This window comes from Vigna unguiculata, chromosome 3 (assembly GCF_037176805.1).
Source record: "Vigna unguiculata cultivar grain cowpea cultivar isolate G323 ecotype 2 chromosome 3, ASM3717680v1, whole genome shotgun sequence".
Lineage (NCBI taxonomy): Eukaryota > Viridiplantae > Streptophyta > Magnoliopsida > Fabales > Fabaceae > Vigna > Vigna unguiculata.
Window position 1 is genome coordinate 69947185 of NC_140794.1, and position 26465 is coordinate 69973649.

At 29.5% G+C, this 26465-nt stretch overlaps 2 protein-coding genes across 4 annotated transcripts; both read right to left on the minus strand.

Annotated features, from left to right (window-relative positions):
* Positions 1 to 9627: 9627 nt before the first annotated feature.
* On the minus strand, positions 9628 to 15675 carry LOC114175597 (putative beta-1,3-galactosyltransferase 2). 3 transcript variants are annotated; one of them, XM_085671518.1, is made up of 11 exons: positions 15174 to 15675; positions 14940 to 15085; positions 12780 to 12865; positions 12476 to 12688; positions 12290 to 12353; positions 11837 to 11909; positions 11583 to 11703; positions 11042 to 11129; positions 10843 to 10968; positions 10533 to 10642; positions 9628 to 10047 (listed from the first exon to the last, which is right to left on the minus strand). In XM_085671518.1, exons 2-11 carry the CDS (start codon positions 15056 to 15058, stop codon positions 10040 to 10042), a joined length of 1008 nt encoding a protein of 335 aa, XP_085527644.1. In that variant the 5' UTR covers positions 15059 to 15085; positions 15174 to 15675; the 3' UTR covers positions 9628 to 10039. The 3 variants fall into 3 exon arrangements, with proteins under 3 accessions (XP_085527644.1, XP_085527643.1, XP_085527642.1); XM_085671517.1 differs by having other exon boundaries at positions 9628 to 10120; positions 15169 to 15657; XM_085671516.1 differs by having other exon boundaries at positions 9628 to 10120; positions 15174 to 15655.
* Positions 15676 to 18886: 3211 nt separating this feature from the next.
* LOC114179361 (senescence regulator (Protein of unknown function, DUF584)) lies at positions 18887 to 20906 on the minus strand. Its single transcript, XM_028065684.2, has 2 exons — positions 20100 to 20906; positions 18887 to 19858 (listed from the first exon to the last, which is right to left on the minus strand). The coding sequence occupies exon 2, from the start codon at positions 19822 to 19824 to the stop codon at positions 19270 to 19272; it is 555 nt and encodes a 184-aa protein (XP_027921485.1). The 5' UTR covers positions 19825 to 19858; positions 20100 to 20906; the 3' UTR covers positions 18887 to 19269.
* Positions 20907 to 26465: the final 5559 nt, after the last annotated feature.

Consider the following 26465-nt stretch of genomic DNA (forward strand, 5'->3'; position numbering starts at 1 on the left):
GTCTCTCCTGCTGGTAGCTTGTGCAACCACCTACTTAATGTGTATGGAGTGGATCAAAAGTTGATGAAATAAGACATGAATGGTAATCGAATGGATCAAAGCTAGATAACTCATGCACTAACATTGTTGAATTTGTACGCCAATCTAGTTTAATCAACATCACACAAAAAATAACTTAAAAAAATAGACAAAATAGTTTAATAGACATATAGCACAAAATCCATAATTTGCTTAAGCTTAGTGGATTTACATGTAATGAATCCACAAAATAGTTTGAAGTTGAGAATGCAACATGAGATAACTTAAATAAATATATTTTATAAAGCTTTATTAATTATTTACATGCTACCAAATAATATGTTATTTGGATTTTTTATCTGCTGAGGCTGAACCATGTACATTTAAATGGAAGGTTAGTGTTATTTGACACTATGATTTGATGGAAGAATCATGGGGTGTTAATTATGCCACATGTCATTTGGTAAGGATAACAAGTTAGGTCCAAATAAATATGAATCATCAAAGTGAAGGTTGGACCTAAATGACAAACTTGAATACACTCTCAAAGAGTTGCCATTTGGTGTTGTAGTTGATAAAACTATGTCTTCACCACCTTAAATTGATTCTTATAGTCTTCACCATTTGCTGGTTTTCATCGCAGGGCATAAAAGAAAACCCCGTATAATTGATGTGAAGGATGACCATTTGAAAAATCAAAAATAAAGTTAGACACATTTTCATAAGCACTTAGTACAAGAAATGTTGCGATTGAAATATGTTTGAGAATTTTGCACAAGGATAGTTCACCCTCCAATGTTAATGATTTTTTCGTACTTTTTAGGTTTTGTATTTTAAACATCACTTACAATTTCAAGGTTTGAAATAGTATGTGTCTCTCGCAACTTTGTAAAACAAATATCTCATTAAGGTATTTTATTCAACCTTGAAACACACGAAATCAGATAAAAAGGAAACCAACTCTTGACTTATTGTGGCTAATCAAGAAACATCCCATAAAAGTTGCAATACAACCATGACATGACATTTGAGTTTCATAGTCACACTAGAGATGTAGAGTTGAAATGTCACTAAAGTTTGAATATCAATGAAATGTTTATGTAGTGGTAGAGCTTTGTTATGAAATAAGGGGTTTTGTGCATTTTCTCCCCAATTTTCTTTTATACAAACAAAAATTATTATATAAATAAAAGTTGTTTTTTTAATTTTGATAAATTATGTGTATTTGGTACCCTTAAATTTATATACACTGTAAAAGAAAATTTTAACACTTCAAAACATTTGTTGAAGATTCGTTATTGGGCTTCTACATTACAAGTATACGTATATTTAGAGTCCTCTGACAAAATTTTTTGCACTATTATTACATGAAAATATTTTTATATTGTGGTCATAAAAAATAGTATTGCGATTAATTGATCTCCTCATATCATAAAACATATAATCGAATTTAAGGACACGATATCTTTTCAATGAAACATTCTTATTACACACATCATAACATAATGAGGTAGACTTATCTATTTATTTATTTCGTCACATTATTTTTAATGCAAAAACATTCAAAAAATTGTGTGTGGTTAATCCCAATAATGTTTGGTAACATGACAACATGAACTAGAATCATGAATAATATCTCGATTATCAAGATCCACAGATGTTTACGAATTCATGACTCTCGAATCTCTCTAATACTTTCACAAATTTAAAATAATATTGAAAATTTTTAATTTAAACAGTCAAATCTCGTTATGTAATCACATTTCACACATTTACATTATTTAAGTATATTATGTAAAATATTTCTTAACTTGGTTTCAATTTTTTTTGTAATATTTTTTATTTTTATTTTTTTTCAATTTAACTTCTTAAAAGTATATTTTATACATTTTTATAGGTATCAATTTATTTTTCAATACAATCACTTATCGTAAGAGAAATAATAATTATATTATATTTTTAATATATAAACTATAAAGAAATTATCACTATTAATTATAATTTTATTTTTAATACGAAATAAAATTATAATCTTATAAATTGATTAATTAACAAAAATCAGCTATCACAAAAATTAAATAATTCATAATTTTTTATTTATTTTCTTTCACTTCTCACCTTTTTAACTTTCATATAAATTTCCTAAAGAACATTTGTTTCATCGTTTCTTTTATTTTTTTTCACTTATATTCATTTCCTGTCCAAATATACTCTTAATCTTCATTTGGAATTGATTTCTATACATACACACTTATTAACATTTTTTTTTTTTGGATCTTCATATAATGTTTTTCTATTATTATAATTATTTTTAAAGTGCGTTCTGGAGAAGGATTTGTACCTGTCAATTACAGGTTAAAACTGTGAAAGAAGCCAACCAATTGACCTGATTTTTGTGTATTGGATTAGACCTGCCACCACAGCTCATCATTTTTAGGTCACAGATAAGATAGATGTTACTTTTGATTAATGGTTTGACCAGTAATCCAATTATTGATTAGGAGAAAAAATAAATCATAATTAATTTAATCTATAAACATTTCAACAAACAAATTTTTCTGTCTTTCACAACTTCATTACATACACTTCATATAGCTTCTCCATTTCACCCCTCAAGTTATATATTTTAAATAAGAACCTGTGTAACTATTATCAATAAGGAATAAGATATATGTGATAATATTTATTTGAGAAATAATATATATATATATATATATATATATATATATATTTCCTCTTTTGTGTCCATATTTTATAATGCTAATTCTACCTTTTACAATATAATTATTTATTAAATATTTTAAAATTAATGGTTATTTTTATCTATTTTCTATAAATCTGTTTATCTTTTTTTTATTCATCAACAATTAATTTCTCTATTAATTTCACTTTATTTTTAATAAATATAAATTTATTTTATATATTAATTTAATAATATTACACTATTATGACCTATTAACATAGTATCATTCATATTTAAAAAATCATACACATATGCTATAACGTTTATGTGTACGTTAGTATTTATTAAATTAATGCAATAATATTAAGTTTGATCAAATATTTATTATTAGATTAAAAATTATAATTATTACTCATAACACGATTTTATAAATTTGATAGTGTAACTAATGTAACCATCTAAACTATACTACTCTGTTCACATGATTTCTGTCGAGGGACCACTGATGCCTCTGCAACATGTTATAAAAGATTAAATAAATGAATACCATATTATTTAATGATCTACTTATAAAATTAATGATTATTTAATATAAGATTAATCATTATAAAAGAATGAATGAAGGGAGAAATTTAAAAGTTTGTTAGAAAAATTGAATGAAGGAGAAATAAGTTATTAATATAAACTAAGCTAACCTATCTAGGTTTAACTTTCATACTATACTTCAAAAGTTAATTTAAATGAGGAAAGAATGAAAAAATATTGTATTATTATTTGAATCATGACTCAGAGTAAAATACTTTTTACTTTAAATTATTTCATCATTGATGATTGGGGATAAATGTTTACCTTGATTAATATATTATCAACTTAGTACAAAATTGTACACAAATCAGTGTTTTTATATCTAGTAAAAAAAGTAATATCTAATTATGAAATTAGATAATTTAATATAATTAATTAATTAATTAATTTTAAGTAAAATAATAATTTTTTGTATATATATTTTAAGGTCAGTTGATTCATAAAATAAGAGGGCCAAAATATAATCTTGATGTTCATCATATTAATTAAAAAATATATATTTGTAGAGTCCACACAAACTAAATATCTAAATTTATTTTTTATTATTTAATATATAAAATTTGGATAAAAAGTAAAAAAAAAATTACATTGTATAACTTAACAAACACTTGAATCTATTTTTACATTTGAGAGGTAAATACTTTTAAACAAGTAATCAAATCAATATAATTGTTTCACATTTTGTCCCATTGGTTTAGTAAGTTAACTTAACCATGTTACAGTATATTGAGTAGACATAATATACATTCTTTGAACACATGAACAAAATAAAAAAGATGATGCTGAGGGATTGAATCAGTACATCATTATTGTTCATTCATTTATTCTCTACATTCGTATACCTGGTGTGTGGTGTGAGTAAATGTGGAGATTGAAAATAATGAATGATGTTAATGAGATGAATTGATTTTGTCTTTTTATGCATGATCGATTCCAATCCAAGTTGTAATACATTAGATCCTTGGTTTCCCAAGGGCCAATCCAGTGAATCCAGTACCCAGAACTCAGTTGGGAGGGCCACTGTGTGAGTCAGATCGTACCAGGACCACAATATGCATGCCATTGGACACTGCTGTGCTGTAGTGTCCATAAGCCATGCCAAAATCTCTTCACACTTCTCATTCTCACATTTTTTTTTTCATCTTCTCCCCTCTCTATATTCTATCTTCCTCTTTTTCACTCTCTTCAACTTCCACACAACACAATCCATGGATAATAATCCTTCAACTTCCACACAACAACCTCGTCCCTGTGAGAAGGCTTCCAGCATGAAGAAGAGATTCCTCAAAAGGGCCAAGGAACACAGGTCCAGGCTCTATATCCTAAAGAGGTGCATTATTATGTTACTGTGCTGGCAGAAGTACGAGCAGTATTGATATTCAAAACCTCTCTTTAGCAGGTGGATACCATTAACTACATCAACCCCACTTTTTTTCTTTTTCATTTTTTATTTGCAAGTTCTGTAAATCATCATCATCACTATATATATATATTATGGTTTTACTTAGAGGGAGGGAAGAAGTTATATATAGAGACAGAGATATTTTTCAGTGAGCATGTTGAGCACTTTATTGCACTGTCTGAAGAAGATTCTTCCATGAATTGAAGAAGATGGAATTAATAGGGTGGTTTAATTAGCCATTGCTGTGAATACAGTGTGACCGAAGGAGGTGGGATATCACTTGCAGGATTTACACGTTATTGTGTGAACTGACATTACTCAACTCAGTTTGTTTTCTAGTGTAAAAGAAGCTGAAAGAAAAGACATTATTTCACATGAAGATAGGGACATATCGTTGCTACTAAGTACAATGAGGTTTTGGTAGGACTTCGGTCAAGAATAAGGTTTGCCCACTTTTCTACTTATTTCCCCACTTATATATTACATAAAGCTTAACACTTCATCAAACAACCTTCAACTTTCCCTTTTTTTTTTTACTGCTGTTTGGTTACTTTTTATTTATATGGGATGGACGGTAGAAACACACTTGAATACATACTATTAGTGTATACACATCAAACAATAACAATCCATGAGTTTTATCTGACAAGCTTTTCAAATTTGAAAATGATTATTCAACACACACACATAATATGCATCTGTGCTTCTGGCAGTTTACCAAATCACATGCTAAGTATAAACTAAAATTAACTTGATTATGCAGTAGAAAATATAATGATTGATGGTGAAGGGTTGAGGGAGGAGTAAGATAGTGTGTCTCAGCATTTCATTTCCTGTCTCTCAATTAACTTGTCTTTGGTTGCATGTGTGTTTGGTTGTACATTCCAATACGATTGGCTTAAAAAACCAGAAGTTAATAATTGAAGTAGTTCCCTTAAACTGTGACTTCTTTGAATGGGTTTAGTTTTGTTTAGTGACATACTATTGGCTGAGATTTGAAAGTTTAAGAAGGGTTAGTGAATGGGATGGATTAAAGAAGAGCATGATGATAAATTTAGATGAGAGAATCTGATGCAGATCTTGAGATGCAGTTGGTTGAATAGTACCTATAAATTTTCTGGAGCAGTATTAATTTGTGTGTGTTAAAACAGAGAAGGTACTTGAAGAGCACAAGTAGAGAAACAAGGGCACGGTGTGAGCATTTATTTGGAATTGACATTTGGCCAACTCTTTGGTCTAGTTTTGGTATTTCAAAGGGTCCTCCGAAGCTGCAATTGGAAATTTTGGAATGCTCACCATTTGAGGTCTCTCCCCAAAAATAGTGTTCAGATGCCTCCATCATGCACAAAACATTCTATTACTACTTAATTAGAACAAACCCTTTCTTCTTCTAATACCATCACACTCTCTTCATGTACAATGCAACTCTTTATTGCCTCCATTAGTTACTTACACCTTTGTGTTTTTCTCCATTTATACTCTTTCTTAATCACATTTATACCAAATTCTTTCCTCAACAAAATATGTCTCAAACGTTACAATCAACAACGTTAACTGCACTATGGCCTTAACCCTCGTCTCATGTTAAAAAACACTGTTTTACTGTCTTGCATGCATTGTCGCTGTGAGCAGATTAGATAAAGCTAAATTGTAATCCAATTATTGTGAAGCAAACTAAAAAAAGATTGTTCTGTAGTTATTTTATTAATTTTGAAATTGTTTTATTCTCCTGGGTGGTGCCAAATTGTTGATAAAGTAAAACTTTTGGTTCGAAAACGTGTGCGAGCAAATCTTCCCCTTAGTTATGGGCATTACTGGCGGAAATGCTCGAAGCAACATAACATGTCACAGGGTCCCTCCCAACCTATGCATCAGAACTAATTAACACTGTATATGCTAACCTATTATTCTGCTTCTCTCATCAAAAAGGGGAACTAATTTAGGTATCACCAGCTGGCACCACAACTCTATCAAAAAGACTAACACTTCATAAACATCTTTTTTTAACAACAATTTATTCAAATCATACATCTTTCTCTAATATTAGATTGTACATGATCGTTACATCAAAATTTTCTACAGATAATGTGAAGATTTTCCATCGACCGAAGATAAAATCAATTTACACGAATCCAAATTGATAACATTGAGTTATACTTAAAGTTCACTCCTTAACATGATAATATAATAATGGGTTAAAGTCTATCCTAACAAAATAAGTTAATTTTGTAAAATTGAGTTAACCTTAAAATTCAATTCTTAATCGGATTTGATGAAAAAAATAACTATGGAGAAGTCAGAGTTTTGAAATTCATTGGAATGTTAGGAGACGTGACATCCACCTCTTCCATGGGATTTTGTGGATCCTGTTCATTTGTTTCCTTTTCTCTCTTTCTTTATTAATATTGATTAATCATAAATTAAACAACCAAGATTAAAAAAAAGTAGATTCTATGAATCATGAATATACTTTCCTAGTGATCTATGAACATCCTTGTATGGATTTATACCAAAGAGGGTTTAATTTTTAACAACTATGTCCACTTACATCTATATCTCTGCCTTTGAATGTGGAAGAAAGTGAAGATGAAACTTTTTGCACCACATAGATGTGTTGTTGAGAAACCAATTACCAAATATAATTGGTCGAACAGAGAATCAATGACACGAGTTAGCATGACTCAATCAAATCACTACATTCACAATTTGACACCAACCACTCACAAACTTTCCAAAAGCCATTTCATACTATTTGAATTTCAAATGTGGTTGGCAGCATACCAACTTACCCTCCCAGAGACTCATAAATATAAAACCCTGGAACCTCCACTCCTTCTCTTCTTGTCACACTTCAAAATATGCCTTTCTTTTCCATTTGTTTCCACTCTCACAATTTAATGTGCCCCCTCCTTTTTTTCTCTGAGTCGTTGGCAAAGTAAATGCCACCATATTTAAGGCTCTGCATCTCTCTGTCTCTCCCTCTCTCTCTCTTCTATTATATTTTAAGAATCTCACAGGACACACTCTTTACTTACTTCAAAGGAACATGCTTTCTTCATCAAACTTTCCAACGATTATGCTTTCTGGTTATGATATGCTGCAGCCACCATAGGGGGTAATTAGCTTTTGTTATCACATTTATTAACCAATGCTTGTTTGTTTCTTAAGAAAGTGCAGGAATGGAAAGTGGTGGAGGATCATACTTCAAAAAGTATAATTAAGAACTTGAGATATTGGTGCGGTTCAATCAGAAGCCAGTGTTTTATTATCCAAAAGCTCTGTGTTATTTGATTGAGCCGTGCCAATATCACATGTAATTCATCTTTTTCTTCATGCACACTACTACTCAAACTCTTTATCAACTTCGGTAAGTTCTTAGAATTCATAGATAGCAAAAAGGAATTGTAAATGAAAGTTATGTTAGCGAAGATTGTGCAGATTCGATGTTGAAGATGATAGCTGAATTAGCATGTTTTTTTGTGTCTCCGAAAAGCAGTGATGTGGGATAGAGTGAATTGGTATGGTAGGTAGGAAAATTGTTTTAGCTTTTGCATTTTGTTTTCTCTTTTGAGAGTGGTAGGGACTTCATTAGAGGCAAATCAATGAAGTGGGAATTGGCAAAGATAAATCTCTCTTTACGTTTTCTTTCTTTGCTTCTGTGTAAAGGTTCATATCATCCCATCTTTCTCGTGTTTACATTTAAAGCACTAACATTCATTTTCGACATGTTTCCAACTACAAAAGTTCTCAACTCTGATTTGCTTCTCCAAACAAATCTTTTGATTCCGCACAACAAAGAAAAGGTTTGTTTGTTATATTTTTATTTTTTTTTATTAATTATTGTTATCATTATTCATACTTTTTGGAAAATTTACAATAGGAAAATTTTCTTCTTGCTTATATTCATTTGGAAATGTAATTTAATTTTCATTTTTACATCAAAAAGTTTAGTGTTGGTGTAATAGATTTGTACTTCTTCAGACGTGTTAAAATAACTTCATATATATTACTTTTTCTATTGCCTATCAATTATAGTGAAACAATATTCAATGGATGATTATATTATAAAAAGAGAATCAAAACACTACAAAAATTTCTGCTATTCTTTATTTATTTCACTTCTTTTATTGTTTTTTTTTTCTCTTTTTGGCTTTTAAGAATACTATCAAAATTGTTTATAACAAACCGTAAAGCAATTCAAAAAATACTTTCTTAAAAGCAATCATTGTTTAAAGTTTTTTCTAACCAATTTATTTTCCCTTTTGGTTGATATTGTTTGGCCTCATTATCTTACAACATTACTTTTTAATGAAATAGACCATTTTAAAATTAATGAGTAATATTTAAAAAAAAAATAGAATAAAACTATATGCTACAGCGTATTTGGGTCACTACTTTTTATTTTGTTTACTTTTTAACAATTCAAGACCTGTTCCTCCTTTGTAAGTTAAAGATTTGTGTATAATCAAATCAAATTGAATTATATTTTATTTTTATCAAATCTCCTTGAGTTTCGTTCATTATTGTACATGATTTTTTTATACTTTTTATTGTTGATTCAAGAAAAAGTTGTATATTAATCATTGGAATACAGCTTATATATAGAAATATATTTATGCATATCTGATTAAAAAAATTGATTACGAATTAATCTAACATTTATTCTTTACAATTAATGCAATTTTTTTTTCCTGACAACAACTTTTGAAGATTACAAGTTTTTTTTTGTGATTTATAATAAAAACTAAAATTAGGTGTCAGTTTCTTTTCTTTCTTTCTTTTTTCTCATAATTTAGAGTTGTATTTTTGCATCAACTTTTCTTCTATGAATGAACAATTTGTTCACTGGACAAATAAATCACATTATTTATTCAATGACTCTCATTCAAGACTTCATAAGATGTTGTTAGTGAGGTAAACAAAAATGAAAAGGTAACACTTTTGAGAAACAAATAAAATTATATTAAACTTGTGTAAGAAAAACAGAAGAGAAATAATGATAATTATTATGAAGAGTAAGACATGACAGAGAACTAGAATGTAAAGTCCTCCAGCCACTAAACAACAAAAGAATGGGTTTTGTTACTGCTGCTACTATACTCTTCCTCCTTCTCTTTCTTCTCCTTTGCAGCTGCAAAAGGGTTGCTTGTGTCCTCAGTTCACAAAAATTGTATCTTAATACCATTTTAATCCACCTACTACTACTCTTATACTACGTCTATGGCCTGCGCCATTCGTGTGTTCTTCAAGCTTTCTCAATTTTTATTTCACTACTTCTTTAGTTTACAAGGTTGCACTCCACAAAGCGTTTTCATCCTCTCCACAACGCAGGTGAACTTCTTTCATCCTCTCTACAGACCTGCAGATTCCACTGCATTTCCAATCAAACGAAGCAACACATATATTACCAGCCTGCGCCTTCCACTCGCAATCTGCAAGAGGGTAGCACCACTGTTGGTAAATATAAAGACCTACGATCTTGTCTTCTATACCGGATGTCGATTTCAGAACCAGTATAGGAAACTTTTTATACCATATGCTGGTTATAAAACCGACATAGAAAACTTTTTCTAACCAGCATAAAAAGGCTTCCTTGCACCAGTGAAAGAACCATGTAAATTTATCATTTTGTCATGTTTACTTCGAATCACAGAATTCAGAAAGAAAACTACCTTACAAAGAATCATAGCATGACATCTCGAACATTACTAGAACAATTGGATGATAAGTTTTTCATTGGTTGCTCAGATTTATATAATGCTTTTGAAGAAGTGTTTGATTAATGATAGTGGGTAACATGAATTTTCTCTAGAATAGATTATGGTACAATAAAATAGAACATACCAGGGGGTGTGCCACAACACATTCTCCTATCATCAACATGCTCCACGTCTAAACCAATAAACCAAGATCCCAATGAGACATCTTCGTTGGCATATCTATGAAGCACATCCCTGGTATTGTAAAATCAAACTGTTATCAGTCCATCAAAGTAGCACTAAATGCCACATTAGTTTGTATAATATTCAATTCTTTACTAGTAGATGAGAGTCCATGAAGTTGTTAGTCTGCATAATGAGAATCTCAATATCATCGACATACAAACACCCACTTGCCTGTGTTAACAGTTTTGAGAAAGGAAAACAAGACTTACTGATTTATTGATATATAAGTAGCCAAATCTTGGGAAATGGCATATAATTGTCCTGTAGCATGACGGAAGTACTTGTTTCCCACCTCTCCAAACTTCCAGTATTCTGGTTCATGGTATTTCACTCCCCTGTGGTAAGACGGTTAAACTAGGAAGTGTATTTAAAGTACAACACAAAAATACAATACACAGGCTTTCTTACTTCTGAGCAAGGACAGGACCGGATTTCATGCACCCAACATACACCCGAGGTTTCATTCGGTGCATGCTCAAAGTCAATGCAAGTGTTGCTGAGATTGGAAACGGCACAATAAGCACAATGAGGAAAATAATGGTATATAATGAAGTATATATTATGAAGTGTAGTAAAAAAAATCTAAAAGAATCATTAGTCAAGTGAATTTTATGCCTTTCACTTTTCTGCCAATTTGTATCCAATTAAGCAAACACTCCAAATACAGCTATGAGGGCAACATAACAATTACAAGAATGTTCTATAGAGAATGTATCAGCTGTCAATATATAACAGTTCAATATACCAAACATAGAGAAAGCATTGCCATGGCTTAATTGAAATGATATGGTGTTTCTTTCTAAAGAAATGAAGTTATTTTTCTGCACATATCATGTGTAAAAACTGACTTACATTTATCACCTCAACTTTTACCGGTTACTTTCTCCTAACTCTCCACATATCATATTATCAATTAGTAAGGATACACGCTGAATATTTTTTCTGTTACCTAAATTGACATGAACATCATCATCAACTTTAATATAAAATTCCGCATCCCACAAGGCAACAGCAGTCGAAAAGTAGGTCTTTGTCTTAGCTGAGAGTTCTAGGTATCCCTCGACGTGGTTCTGCTTAACACATGTATTTTTTTCATCAACAAAAAAAAATAATAAATAAATAAATAAATAAATATATATATATATATATATAAAAGATATGGATTATGCATCTAAATGAAAATTGGAGGGAGAGAAAGATTACCAGCCTCAAAAAGTCAGCATGAAGCCTCTCCTCAGCTTCAATAGCTTTGTCAAGAATGCCACCAGATGTAGAACTATAGACCAAAAAGGCTAATTAAATCTGTAGGTTATGGTTTCTTAGCATCTCAAGAAAGTATGAACTCAACCAACCATATTGGAATTCATCATATGGGTGAGCCCAAGGTTTCATGACATTGTGTCATTGATATAATTATTTATTGTTTCATCTACTAAAAGAACAAGTATACCACCAATCAACACAAAAAAGACGATATAAATAAACACAACTTGCACCAGAAAGAGGTAATACAAGGTAATACAATTATCAGTTGGATACAATTTGATAGTTAGGCCACAAAACAAAGTTCTGAGATCATGAGAAAATAAGCGCAACAGAATTATCAAAAGTAGGAAAGCACAACAATAACGGAAAGTGAATATCAGGAAATCTCACCTGTGACCTATAACAAATCGTATGATTATGCCCTTTTCTTCCTCCAACTTTTGCCTTTCATTAGCTAATGAATTTCCATTAGAAACCATGGATTAGATACATGATGGCATGGAATTTCTTAAGCATGCTAAAGGAGAACTTTTGTGAGAGGAAAAACTAGAAAGTGATGAAATATCATTAAATCACCTCGTGGCATCCAAGTTGTACGAACAGAATCTCTTCGTTTCCTGCTACTGAAAGCTGTATTGATCCCTATAACCATGAAATATTTTTTCCTGGTACTTGATTCATCTGTCTCTGATTTCCCTGACACAGCACAACCATTCAGCATAAATTCAGGAAGTAGCAAAGCAAATTTAAGATTCAGTTCCAACGTAGATTTTTGTCTTACTTGGTCTCCTGCAATTCATGTATAGAAATGGATTAGCATTATAGTTATTTGATACGAATATAAGTAAATCCCATGCAAAGAAGCAGTGGCTTGGCTTACTTGACATCATTGTTGACATCATTGTTGACAACATTCTGTGTATTTGAAACTTCCACTTTACTGTAATTTGAGTTTGGCCTTGCAACCTTAAAATAAAGGTAAAGCATCAAGCAGAACATGTCATCATTACAGATCTTTTTTTCATAAATAGCACAAGATGCAGCTGAAAGTTATATGCCTGAGATTTTAGCATTACTTTTCAAAAAGCAAACAGAGAAAAATGTGTCATATAAAAAGTACTCTTATTTTGCACCTAAACCCATGGATTTAAATCCCTCATAGTAGTGCATAGCATCCAGCCCCAAAAACACTACAGTGAGATAGTGGATGGCAGGATATGTGCAATCTTGAAATATTTATATAGTTTATGTACATAATTCTCAAAAACGATAAAAAAAAATACTCAATGACATTCATAATTAAGATAATGCCATAGGTCTCTTAAACAAAACATACAAATAAATAGAAACAAAAGTCAAATCTTCACTTTTACTGCTATTATTACAGCTTTAGATGTCATTGTGGAAAGGAAACAAACCCAAACATATCCCCGCCTAAAAAGCCTTAAATGAATCTGTTCTGAGGCTTTTTTTTTCACTGAGCAGATAGCACAACTATAGTGTGCTATAACCACTATGTCATACACTACAACTGCTACACTAAACCACTCTACTATTCAACCCCTGTACTGTAATCAAGAGCCATTCAAAGCTTAGTCAAAACCTAATCTTTTGAAACATTTGGTTGGTCTGGAACCCTCTCAACGAGCAAGAGTTCAACCCTTTCTCCCTTGTTAATATCAAATTAACAATAAGTCAATACAAATGAATTGGTGGCATGTGCTTGTTGTCCACACTTCATGTCCAAATCAGATGGCATATCATGGACAACAAAAATACTCTAAGGTAAAGTTTGGCTCAACTATTTTTGGGTTTCTCTTAGAAGGAGAAGTTAGGCCAAATACAATCCTTGCAAAGCTCCTCAGAATATAAGAAATCCTTTGTCTTAATGAACAAATCCAAATGAGAGAAAACTTCTATAGAAACAATGCAGAGGAGTTCATTCTTATTAGATGAAGAGATGCTAAAAGATGTTGGGCTTAATTCTGAAGGCATATTCATCCCCAATGAAATAAATTACCAAAAACAAAGATACATTAATGACATATTCCACCATTCTACAACGAGTGCAAATGAATAATGAACTAACCACAAATGTAAACAAGTGTAAATATATTACAAATATTGTTTTCTTAGCTCCTGATCATTTCAAGGGAGAGGAACTTCTACTGTTGTTACAAATTCCAGTAGTAGTTATAAATATTATGGGATGGGGGTAAATGCATGCATAACATACAAAAATATAATATGTACAAAAGAGAAACAGACACACTTACTGTATTTAGATTACAACCATCAGAGTTTAATTTTATTCTTTCAATCTCACTAGTAGTCCCTGGAAATTCTACATATTCAGGCATAGACCATATCCTGAAGCAAAACTGTTGTTAGCATTACACATATATCATAATCATTAGCTCCCTTGAGATCTAGTTTAGTAACTACCTATGCCTTCAGCATCTGATAATAAAAGCAAAAAAGTTGTGAACACTTAAATGAACTCAGCTTCACAAGTTGATATTTGTTCAAACATGATCAAAACCACCGAAGGCGACGAAGAAATGTCAAAAAAATATGACAGGCCACACCATGTGTAAAGAAGCCTTCATTTAATTAAACTCAAGGCAATGTCTAAATTGAATTAAAACTTGACAATTTTCAGCAACTACGTAGATAGAGGGAGGGAAATAAAATATGGATACCCACCAATCACTTTTTTTATTCAGAGGAAAAGAAAGAGATGCAAGAAGTGGAAGAGAGTAAAATAAAATAAAATGAGTTTGAATAACGTTGGTACATTTAATGAAACGAACAGAATATCATGTGGAGAATTGTAAACAAATATTTACAATCGAAGTAGAAGTGTAAAACAAACAATAAAAAAGAACAAGAATAAATGTCCCAATGCAGAAGACAAAGGTAATAGAATGTCCTTTCTTAGAGCATAACCACAGTTTGCAGGAACTGATCACTGGCCGAAGATAACTAAAGAAAGAGAAAATTTTGATACTCAAATATGCAGAGCCAGAAGGGAAAGTACCTATTTGTGAAGAACATTCCAGCACAGAAGCTTGCCACACAGAGCAGAAGAGCCCATTTCCTGTGCAGAACGTTCCTTGCACTCAGTTCTACAGCTCCTCCCTTGCTCTTCATGGACATTCCCCTCCCCTCTTTTCCCTCGCCTCACTATACAAAAATGCACAATGAATTAAAAACACAACGAGTTACAAAGATCAATTACATGCGAAAATTATAAAAAAGAGGCAAACTTTACAGCTTCTGTGGCACCCAGCCACTATCCTGTTCCTTGGGGGCAAGAGAGGAAGACCCACTTAGCCCCTACTTTGCCCCTTTATCTTCCAGTCTCTGAGAACCGCCCCTTAAACGCCTCTTAACACCACAAACGTTATTCGCAATCACACTTAAGACAACAGATAACGGCAACAGTTACTCAAGTGTTTATCTTCTCAGATCTTGTCCATCATCAGTTATTTTGCTCCCATAAATCCCTGGTTCTACAGTTTTTCAGCTCAACTCAAGTGTTTGGTATGCTTCATAAATCACAATTCATTAACACTAACAAAACCATGCCCCCCAAAAATAAAATCCCACTAAGAATAGGGTAACAAAATTTTGTGTGTAGTAAGTAAAGTTATTTGAACAGAATGGTGTTTTGGTTTCTTATAATTTTCCTTAAAAAGTGTCGGTTGATGATAAGTGAGCATTAACTTTACCATGACACTTGAGGTTTTCTCGAGAGTGGGTTGAATCCAGTTCAGATGGATCCCACCCGAATGCAATTCAATCAAATTGTGTGTACTTTTGCAATTGTAACGTCTGCACAACTCTACATATTCTTCTACTAATATTAAATGCATGAGGTTTAATTATGAGTGTTATTATTACAATTAGTTCTGTTTATTCTCTATCCTGTGATTCAGTTTCTCCCAGAAAATAAAAAAAATGTGCTTTGTTACAATTCTGAATATGAAAGAGGAGCATATGAAAATAACTTATACAAGTATGTCAACTCATGCTCTCACTACGACTTAACCGTGAAACATAAAGTGTACTTTATTTTGGTTACAAATTACATAAACACACTCCCAGTTTGAGTCATAAAGTTTTGTCTCAGAATAACTAGGAAAAGTCGTGTTGTGTTAGTTGATAATTGATTGATGCGATTAATGATATAAAATGTAGGTTTAATTAGTCAGATCTTATCCGTTTTTGTTCAGATATATCAGTTTGGCACATATTTTTAAAAATGTGTTAATTTAGTCTTAACTTTTAAAAAAGTGTCTTAATTATGTTTCTTTCAGACAAAAATTACACTACTGTTAATGGTGTTAATAATTTTTTACTAAAAAGGACTTAATTGAGACATTTTTTCAAAAGTTGTGACTCAATTAACATCTTTTTAAAAGTAAGTACCAAACTGACACATTTAAATAAAAGTAAGTATCATCCGACTAATAATTAAACTTGTATTTTTAATATTAGAAATTAGTGCCAGTTTAATTCCGTATATTATCTGTAAAGGAGCAATTGTTTGTAGTTTGTTTCGCAGGTTGAATGTTTCTTTTTTCCAAATTAATTATTTGGATCCCTGTAGTTATTGAAATAATAGTTGCAGCATGGCAAATATGAATAAAACAAGGAACAGAAAGAAAGGAAAGAGGCCGAAAGTTACAACTTTTTTTTTTCATAATATATCAACATTCAAGCCCAAAAGATAAAGGATATTCCATAATTTATTCAAACCATTTCAAACACAGAAAATACCCAATTTAATATTAGACTTACTTGGGTGTTTCACATTAACTGTATATTTACACTTGGCCCTTAAGTCACCTAAGGGAATGCACTTAATCGTATGTTTTAATCAAATTTATGATGCAGATTAATTTATTAAAATTTCAAATAAATGAATTCAAGTAGAAGTTTGAACTTTTTTTTAATGTAGAAGTGTGGATTAAGATACTGTAGACTATTGTTATCAGCATATACATTTTCTAAAATTTCTTGTTTTCATGAATCATATATGAATAGTGTCAGTTCTTACATAACTCATTAAATACATGTTAAACTCATACATGAAGAAATTAAATACAACAAGATAGGAAAAAAAACAAAAAATGGGCTTATAAGGCCCAACAAAACTAAAATGTGCAAAAATTCAGCATATTAGTCACATCTTATATCATCCCAATCTAACATTCAGATCAAGTTTTAAACCTGACCTTAAATATGCTTGGCACTCCAAAATACACGTAATCAACACTAAACAATAATCCAAAACAACTCTTTGAAGATTCAATATTTCTAAACAACTTTTTAGATTTTTAATTCACGTATAAAATTTCAAATGTATTTTTACACTATTTAGTTTAAAAATTAATAAATAATACTTTTGTTTTTTTATATTTGACCCCTCATGTACCTTTCAATCTATTGAGTTTAGATATTGAATTTAGAATTCACTCAGAACAAGAATTTCTATTAACAGTATTATTATCTCAATGCTCCTGATATCAATGAGACGGGTAGGATATGGATAGTAGTTCCCTTATATCATATTTGTTGAATAAATATTCGTCTTGTATAACGGATACCCGTATAACTTTTCAATATTCACGGATATCTACGGGTACCCGTGAGTATTTACTAAAAAGTAAAAATAAATATAAATATAAATATTTAACAACATATTTTAATCATAAATTCAAATAAAATACAGTACATAACATTCATAAATTTTAAATAAAGTCTAAATAACTCATTTAAATAGTGTTGAATAACAGTTTACAAAGAAATGAATTTTTTTAAAAATTAATTAATAAAAAATAACTCATTCAAAATCAATATGTTAACATGCGGGTATTAAAAATACCCGTATCCGCCGCGGATATCCATTTACAATATTCATTTTCTATCCATTGCAAGTTTTAACCACAGATACGCATACAAATTTTTTTTGACATTCCTCCTAAGTAAAAATGTGAAAAATAACTATTTTTATCGCTACAAATAAACATATACGTGATCGCTAACGGGAAATATACATGTTCAATATTTTTTACCTAATCTACTTTCATATTTAACAAGAACAGTATTATGTTTTAAAAATCTTATATTACGTTCATCTCCATGACAAGTGACAAGGATTAAAGTTATTAAAGGAAGACAACTACATTAACAACATTAACAGGATATTGTAAGTAATTTTTTTTTTATCTCTTTCTTACCCTCCATTCTTATTTCTATTCATTATTTTATTGGTAATTTCTTTCATTCATGGCTTATAATTTTTAGTATGATTATAAATTACATTGATGTTATTTATATTTCTAAAAAGTAAATAAATATATGCAAAATCGAGAAAATAAATTATTGTTTTATATTATTTTTAATAACCTTTTACCATTTATTACTAAAAATAAAAAGGGTTGGGATGGCCATTCTTTTTATTTTAATAATAGCATTGCCACTAACTTTATTTTTTGGTAGATGGTAACTTTTATTTTCTTAACTCATACATATGTGAAGGTAATGAAAACAACATTGTCAGTAACTTTATTTTCAATTTCTTACCAAACATACAAAAAGATTATAAAGTCGCTTTTTAAGTTTATTCAAATACACCTAATATTTTATCAGAAGATTTCGAAAGAAAAAAATGAGGAATGCAACTTTATTTTATAGTGGTTCAAACACTCCCTGCAACTACCATTCTCACCTTTCATAACTTTAACATGTATCAGTGGTGGTCCCTGCATCACTGATGTTTTCATTAAACTTTTTCAAAGAAATAGAAAAAATAGACATTATGTAACAATTAAAGAAAAAGTGTTGTGGTAGGTGGTTTTTGTTTAGGTTCCAAAGCAATGATGAGTTGAATATGCAAAGAGAGGTTTTAGAATACTAAGTACAGAGATATGTGGGGATTGTACCTGAATGAAGATGATAATAGAGATAATGCAAGAATGAGAAAAACATATTCTATTATGTCTAAATCATTAAAAGTTAACTAATGATAAGTGAAAAAACATGAAGACTATTAAACTCAGTAAGAACACAGAGTGTACTCCACTGGCCTTAGTGCAATACAATACAGATTCAGACAAAATTTCAGAGGCTGCCACTCCTCCTTTTTCCTTTCCCTAAAACCTCTTTTTCCCAGAAAATTTAGAACAACAAAACAAAACAAAACAAGAAAAGAGAAAAACAATTTCCACAGCAGCAGGACCTCACATTCCATACATGAGTAGCAATAATCAAACACCTAAAAAAGATTGCATGGGATCCTAGTATGACAATGCTGATGAGGATGATGACATGAGCATGAGTCATAGTGGTGAATCCACCAACTACTCGATGAAACCTGTTTTGGTCAAAATAGCATTTCTCACTTTGCTGAGATCTCTCCCTTTCAGTGTTCTCCCTATCCCTTCACACACAGAGAAAGATGAAATCTGGCTCCTTGCAAGTTTCCTAGAAATCCATTGATGAGGAGGAATCATACCATCATCATCATCTTCATAATCATCAAGACAGTGATCCCCATAACCAAAATCAAACTTTTTGTTTACACCCTCTTCCTCAATGCCCTTTTTCCCATAAATTTTAGACCAATCAGGAATGTCCATAGGTGCTGAGGATCTTTGAACCACATTTGAATCAGATTTCAAGGAGTGTGGTTTGACATTATTAGTCCTTGGGATCTTTCTCGGAGAGGTTGTCATGCACCATGCAGAAGAAGAATCGGAGGAGTCCTTAGATAGCTTCATTTCTGGGCAGAAAAAGTCAGTCTCCCTCTCCAAGGTCACACCACCCCACACATCTTCTTCGTCAAAATCTTCATTCCTGGGTGATCCCCCACCAAAACCGCTGCTTTTGTTCAGAAAACCACTCCAATCTGCCATTGGTATCTATTAGTTCTGCAATCTCTTCTGCTGCCTGCAAATACAGATAAGGGTGGTTGAGAGGAAGCAAAGCAAGGGAAGTGTATTGAAGTGGATGATAGATAACACAGTTATCTATTTCAGTATATATAGACACAGATGACTAGAAACTTTTTTTCACCCAAATGTGATCATGGTTACCCACCAATAAGATAAAAAAATACATTTTTTTCCCCTTTCATTGGGAATTAAAAAGCAGAAAGGTGTAAGAGAAGAGAATACTGTCAAGAATCTACCTTGTCCTTGTTTCAAAAACCTCCAAAAAGGAAAGGGTTTTGAGAAAATTTCTGAAACGGGAACCTGATACACCCTTTTGAAAACCACGCAGGAAAAAGGAAGAAAGGCTTGAAAATTCTTCCCCGGCCCCTAAAGGCTCCAAGGAAAATCACAGGTTTCAAGAGGGCAGACTCACTCACAGAATGGTACCTGAAAAAAGACAAAGGGGCAGAAAAAGACAAGAAAGCAGCAAATGTGTACAACTACACCACACACACAAACACGAAAAAAGGGTTGTATTATTATAGTTTTGGCCCATAAGTGAAAAACCTCATATGGATATTAAAGAAGGCAGAAAGAAAATGATGGGTCTTGGAGTGAGTCTGAGTTGATCTCTCTCTCCAATGGTTAATTGCAAAAGTCCAAAAGAGCACAGATGAAGGACATGAGCATAGCGGCATCGATCAAAACCCAAAGAGAAAGTCCCATCATATCAATAGCAGCACAGCACTATTAAGAAGAGGTGAAAATTTTTTAAACGCACCCTCAGGCTTCTGCTGCTGCTGCTGCTGCTGCCTAATTTATCACTCAGTTGTTGCAGATACACTGCATGCTATTATGTATCTTATCAGCTATGCAATGTATTTATGTGTGTATGTGCAGAAACAGAACTTCAATGGCTTTTGTTTTTTCAATATCTTTGTAAAGTTCTGAAAGGCTGCATCCTGATTGGGAGAGGTGGTGATGCACGATTGGCTTGAACGTACCTCAAGGATCTGCAACCTTATCCTCAACTACTCATCTATTTTTACGTAGTAGTAACTCATTCGCCACTCAGAGATTAAACAAAACAAAACAACAAAAGGGTTTTTCTTCCATTGGTTCATCTCTTCTGATTAAGTGTGAAACTTCAAAGTGTGAGCCTAACCATCCTTTATTAATTGCCTTGGAGAGGGTGCTTCCTCCTACCAAGTATATAGTAGTTGTTTCATTGGGTTTTACCATAACATTGAGATATGTAGCCAGTTTTTTCCTGACGAATAACAATGCCTTCAATTCTCCATCATCACCTTATGGTTGTACACCTAGCATTTATCTTCCACCTTTTTACTCCTACCTTGTTGGATCATTAATGCACACTGCTCAGGGTTAGAAGAATGCAGTGCCGTAACTCTTGGTGTTAGATGATATACTTAAATCACGATTCCAATTGTATATCGATAACATAGCATGTTTATTTGTCTTTTTCCTGGTTTACGAGTGAAGGTTGTGATGATATGGTGTTCTAGCAAACCATTATTTTGTTGAAGAAGTAGTTTTACATGTTGTTTGGTTACTTTTAAGAGTTTGTTTGTACTACTAATTGTTTATGCGTGCTTAGTTGAATGAAGACATGTTTTAGTGACAGCATTATTTGTTTTTGTTTGTGCTCCACTGTTTAATGTTCTTATCCACCCATGCTAGTTTTCAGTGGATGCAATATTCTAGTATACTGTAGCTTAGCCAGATAGCAAATTTGCACGTATATCAATATCAATTCACATTTATTACTGAGGATTCGTAACTAGCTGTTTTGGAAACATTGACAGCTATCCTGGCACAAAAACCATAATCAACTATAGTTACTCTGACCCCATTTTATAACTATTAGTTCCCTATTTTATTCACAAAATACTTCGTATAAACTTTAACATACATCTATGAAAAAGAGTGTTTTCTTGTTAGAAAAGTGTTGGATACTTTAAGAAATTCAGAATTTATATGTGAAAGCGCATAACATTTATTCTTACAACAATTTGTTATCTTTCAATCAACTTCATTCCTTCTCATTACTAGACCCAATCTAGTTTTATAAACAACTTTTGTTTTAAAAAATATGCATCATCCATTACTTAACTATAGCATAGTAAAAATGTCAAGATGGGTTCTATCACACAAGTCATTATCACGGGATTTGAATCGGATTGGATCGAAAGAATTTCATATTTTTCAAAAGTAGGTTGAATTGAAATCGACTTACTTAATCTACAGGTTAAATGGGTTCGAGCCGGATTGAAGTTGGATTGACCCACAACCCTCCAATAACAACGATATCAATTTTTTTTAGAATTTTTAATTTTTTTTATTATAATTATTATTACCTATAATTATATAAATTCACAATTTAATATTTTTAAATACTAAAAGATAACTCAATAATATTTGAATTGTTTGAATGTTTAATTTATTTATTTGTTAAGTTATATACTTTGATGCTTTAACTTTTAATTACTATCTTTATAATAATATTTCGAGAATTACATAAACAATTTGATTCTACTATTATAAAAAATAAATTGATTAAATTCACTTTCATTGTAATACAATTAATATATAAATAAATTAAAAATAATAATATGTAAGTCAAATCATTAACCCACCAACCTATAATAAGTCGAACCGGATTACAAATATTCTAGCTCACTAAAAAATAAACCGAATTAAACTTACTCATTTTTAATTCAATCCATATGAGCCAACCCAACCCGACACTCTTTCATAAACATGGTAAACAAAAAGGTTATCCATGATATTTCATTTCAAAATAAATTTAAATGACAGCTATATATTTGGTAAGTGTGTTAAAATAGTTTTTAAAATTTTTAAATATATTTTTAGTTTTTAGTCAAACTAAAAAAATGTTAATTTTAAATATTTCGCATTCTTTTAATCGTTCTCTTTTACTTTTTACTATTAACTATGTTAGTGCAACATAAAAATATTAAAAGGCAAAATAAATAAATAAAAGTTAAATTAAAATAATTGTGTCATATATTCATTATTTTATAAATAACATCATTACATGTACCGTTCTTTTTCTTATCATTTAATAAATTACTTTTAATATTATATTTTATTACAAAATTAATTTACTTTAAGTGCTTATAATTTATTTTTGTTTAATGATTTTAATATCATTTAATTTTTTAATATATATCACAAACAATTATTTACATATCAGTTTTTATTTTTTTAATGTTAAGATTGTATGTAATAAAAAAAAATAGTTACTCTTTTTTTTTAATTATTATACAATTAAAAATTAGGGTGTCAAAGCAGGTTTGGTTTGTCAAACTAATCCGTCAAAAAAATAACAGGTTAGGTTGGAGTTTTTAAATTGTCAGTCCATATTTTAGTCTAGTCCGCCTAACTTGTTAAATTGGCGGACCAGTCTGTCTTGACCCGCTGATCCATTTTTAACTTTTTAAAAAAATAAATAAAAATAATTAATTTTCTATATTATTTTTTTTGTATAAATGTAAATTTACAATACTATTATAATTTAAATCATTGACACTTACAACTTAAGTTTCAATTATTAGTTATAATATAGTAATTTAGCCTAAATATATAATACTTATTTTAATTTATCTAATTAAATATATTAATTGATATTAAAAGCTTAGAAAATATTGAAATAAACAAATTTTATAAATAAAAATTTTAAAAAAATAAAGTAAGGTGGCAAGACAAGTTAGAGTTTGTGACCTAATTTTTAGTGGTGAACCAGTCAAACTCGACCATTTTTCACTAATCAAGAGCGAAGTAGGCCAAAACAAATTGGATTGACCTGTTTTATCGCTCTCCCTTAAAAACTAATATAATTTTTTTATAATATATTAAATATTCTTGTTATTAACCATTTTTTACACATAAAATGATAATAAGTACATATAATTATAAAATAAAAAGTATATACAATTTATTTCTTCAAATAATATTGTATGATGAAAATAAGGAATATTTATAAAAACTAATATTAATATTATAATTATAATTATTGTTTAAAAGATGTTATAACACACACACACACATATATATATATATATATATATATATATATATATATTGTTTTGTAAAGAAAATTCATTATATTACTCAATTTAATTATTCAATTAAAAATAATTTAATAATATTGACTTACCTTTCTTTTATGAATGACTTATCTTTATTGATATTAAATTAAGAATTTAAAAGTTTCGAAATATTTTCCAACATTAAGACAAAAAATATTTACGTAAATTAAAACATATATAAATTAATAAAAAAAATACCATGCATGAGTTAATTATATAACATATACAAATTAAAATAAGAGAACTTTATACAGTTGTGCTATGTCAATGTAACTTACTCAAGTTTGGCTTCCTAAAATAAAACGATAAGAATGTGACACAGAAAGTATACATCGGTTGATACAAAAACCTAACCTACTTATAACAAAAATGTGAGTTGAATGGATAATCACAAAAATTCATATCACAACTATGCTATATCTAATATATCATTTTACGAATATCCTATATAATCATAAGTACATTTGTTGATTTTTTTTATTTTATTGTTGTATTATTTATTGATTTTTTGTATTCAGGATTTGACTGACTATTCATTTTAAATGAAAAAAAAGTTTCAACTATATATAATTTTAATACGTTTTTAATTCCTAAATTTAACATGAAATTAAAATTTATGTATGTTCAAAATTTTAATATAATTTTATCTTCAAATTTATAAATAAATAGATATAATTTTGATATATCAAAATTTTAAATATAAATTTATATTTTTTTGCATCATATCTATAAACTAAAATCATATTTAAACATAATTTTAAATTTTGACTTAACTTATATTTCATCAAATTGATTATTAGAAAACCATTCAAAATGTGAGCTTAATATGACAATTATGTTGCACGCGTGATTTTTTTTTATAAATAACATAAAGAAAACTTAAATTTCTATTTTTTAAAAATAACTTTTTTTAATTTGTCATCCAAGACAGTTATAAGAAGTTATGTGAATAGAATATAATGAAATATATGTGAATAGACAGCGAAAAACAAAGTCCATAATTGCATTGTAAAATAGAATTAAGTGTGAACATTCATGACCATCCATAATCCGTACATATTTGTGAATAAAGTACGACTACTACCACCAATGCTTTAAACAGAGAAACTTTATGTCCAAAAGTAGATACCAATAATAGGTAAGTGAAATTATGAAAAACTTCTTTTTGGACCACAAATTAAAGAGTGTTGTCAGTCCAATACAACCGTAGGAGAATTCTTGGATCTAACTTCACAGACTCAAATAAAAAAGAAATTATAAAAAAATAAATTAATTTAGTTTCTCTATTTTTATTTATCTTAGTTATTATTTTAGAAAAAATGTGAGACAATCAAATTCTTCCCCTTAGCAATGTAGTAACCACATTAAAAAGAGTGTCATGTATCATTTCCAGATTTATTTTATTTTATTTCATTAATTTTTATTCTCTTAAAAAATAAAAAAAATTATGTGACAGTAATAATGTGATGATGAGGTAGTGATAATATATCATGTGTCATTTCGTCATTCTTAAAACCTTTTTGTATTTATTTTTGTCTCAATTTTAGTTTAATAAATTTAATTTTTATATAAATGATACACAAAAATATCTACCAAAATTGATATTTTTAGGAAATATTTTTAATAAGATTACTTTATTTAAATTTACATCGTATTTAAAATTGCTTTAAATTGTTAGTAGAAAATAATATTAATAGAAAAAAATCAATAAATTATTAATATTTTATTACATCATATTTAATATTGTTTTCTATTTAAATTTCATATTTCAAATAATTGTACTTTTTAAAATGTGTATTGAGTTGGTGTTAAATTGTTAGTAGAAAATAATATTAATAGAAAAAAAATCAATAAATTATTAATATTTTGTTACATCATACTTAATATTGTTTTCTATTTAAATTTCATATTTCAAATAATTGTACATTTTAAAATGTGTATTGAGTTGGTGTTAAAAACAAATTACATAAATTTGAAAATAATTTTAGCCAAGTTTATTAAAACAAATTTAAAAATTTAAAAATAATGTGAAATACAAATTTAAATTAATTTAGTTTTGTTAAAAATATATAATAAAAATATCAAATTTAATAAAAATACAATTGATATATAAAAGTTAATTTTTGTTTATTTGAAGAAATATGCCACCTTTTTTTAATTGTTTTAAATTTTTAATTTTTTAATTTTAATTTTTAAAATTTTTGTTTATAAAATATTATATATATATATATATATTTATAAATAAATTTATTTACATAATATAAAAATTATTATTTTTTAATTGTTTTTAATTTTTAAAAATGAAAAGACACAGATCGACAAACTAGAGAGACCGAACTATAATGGATTGACGTGAGCTAAGTTTTAATTTTTTTAAAATAAATAAATTAAAAATAAAAAATGCTAATTCCATCTAATTTTTTAAAATAGACCAAATTGAAAAATATAAAGACTACGAAAATTAAAAAAAAAAAAAAAACAATTAGAAGA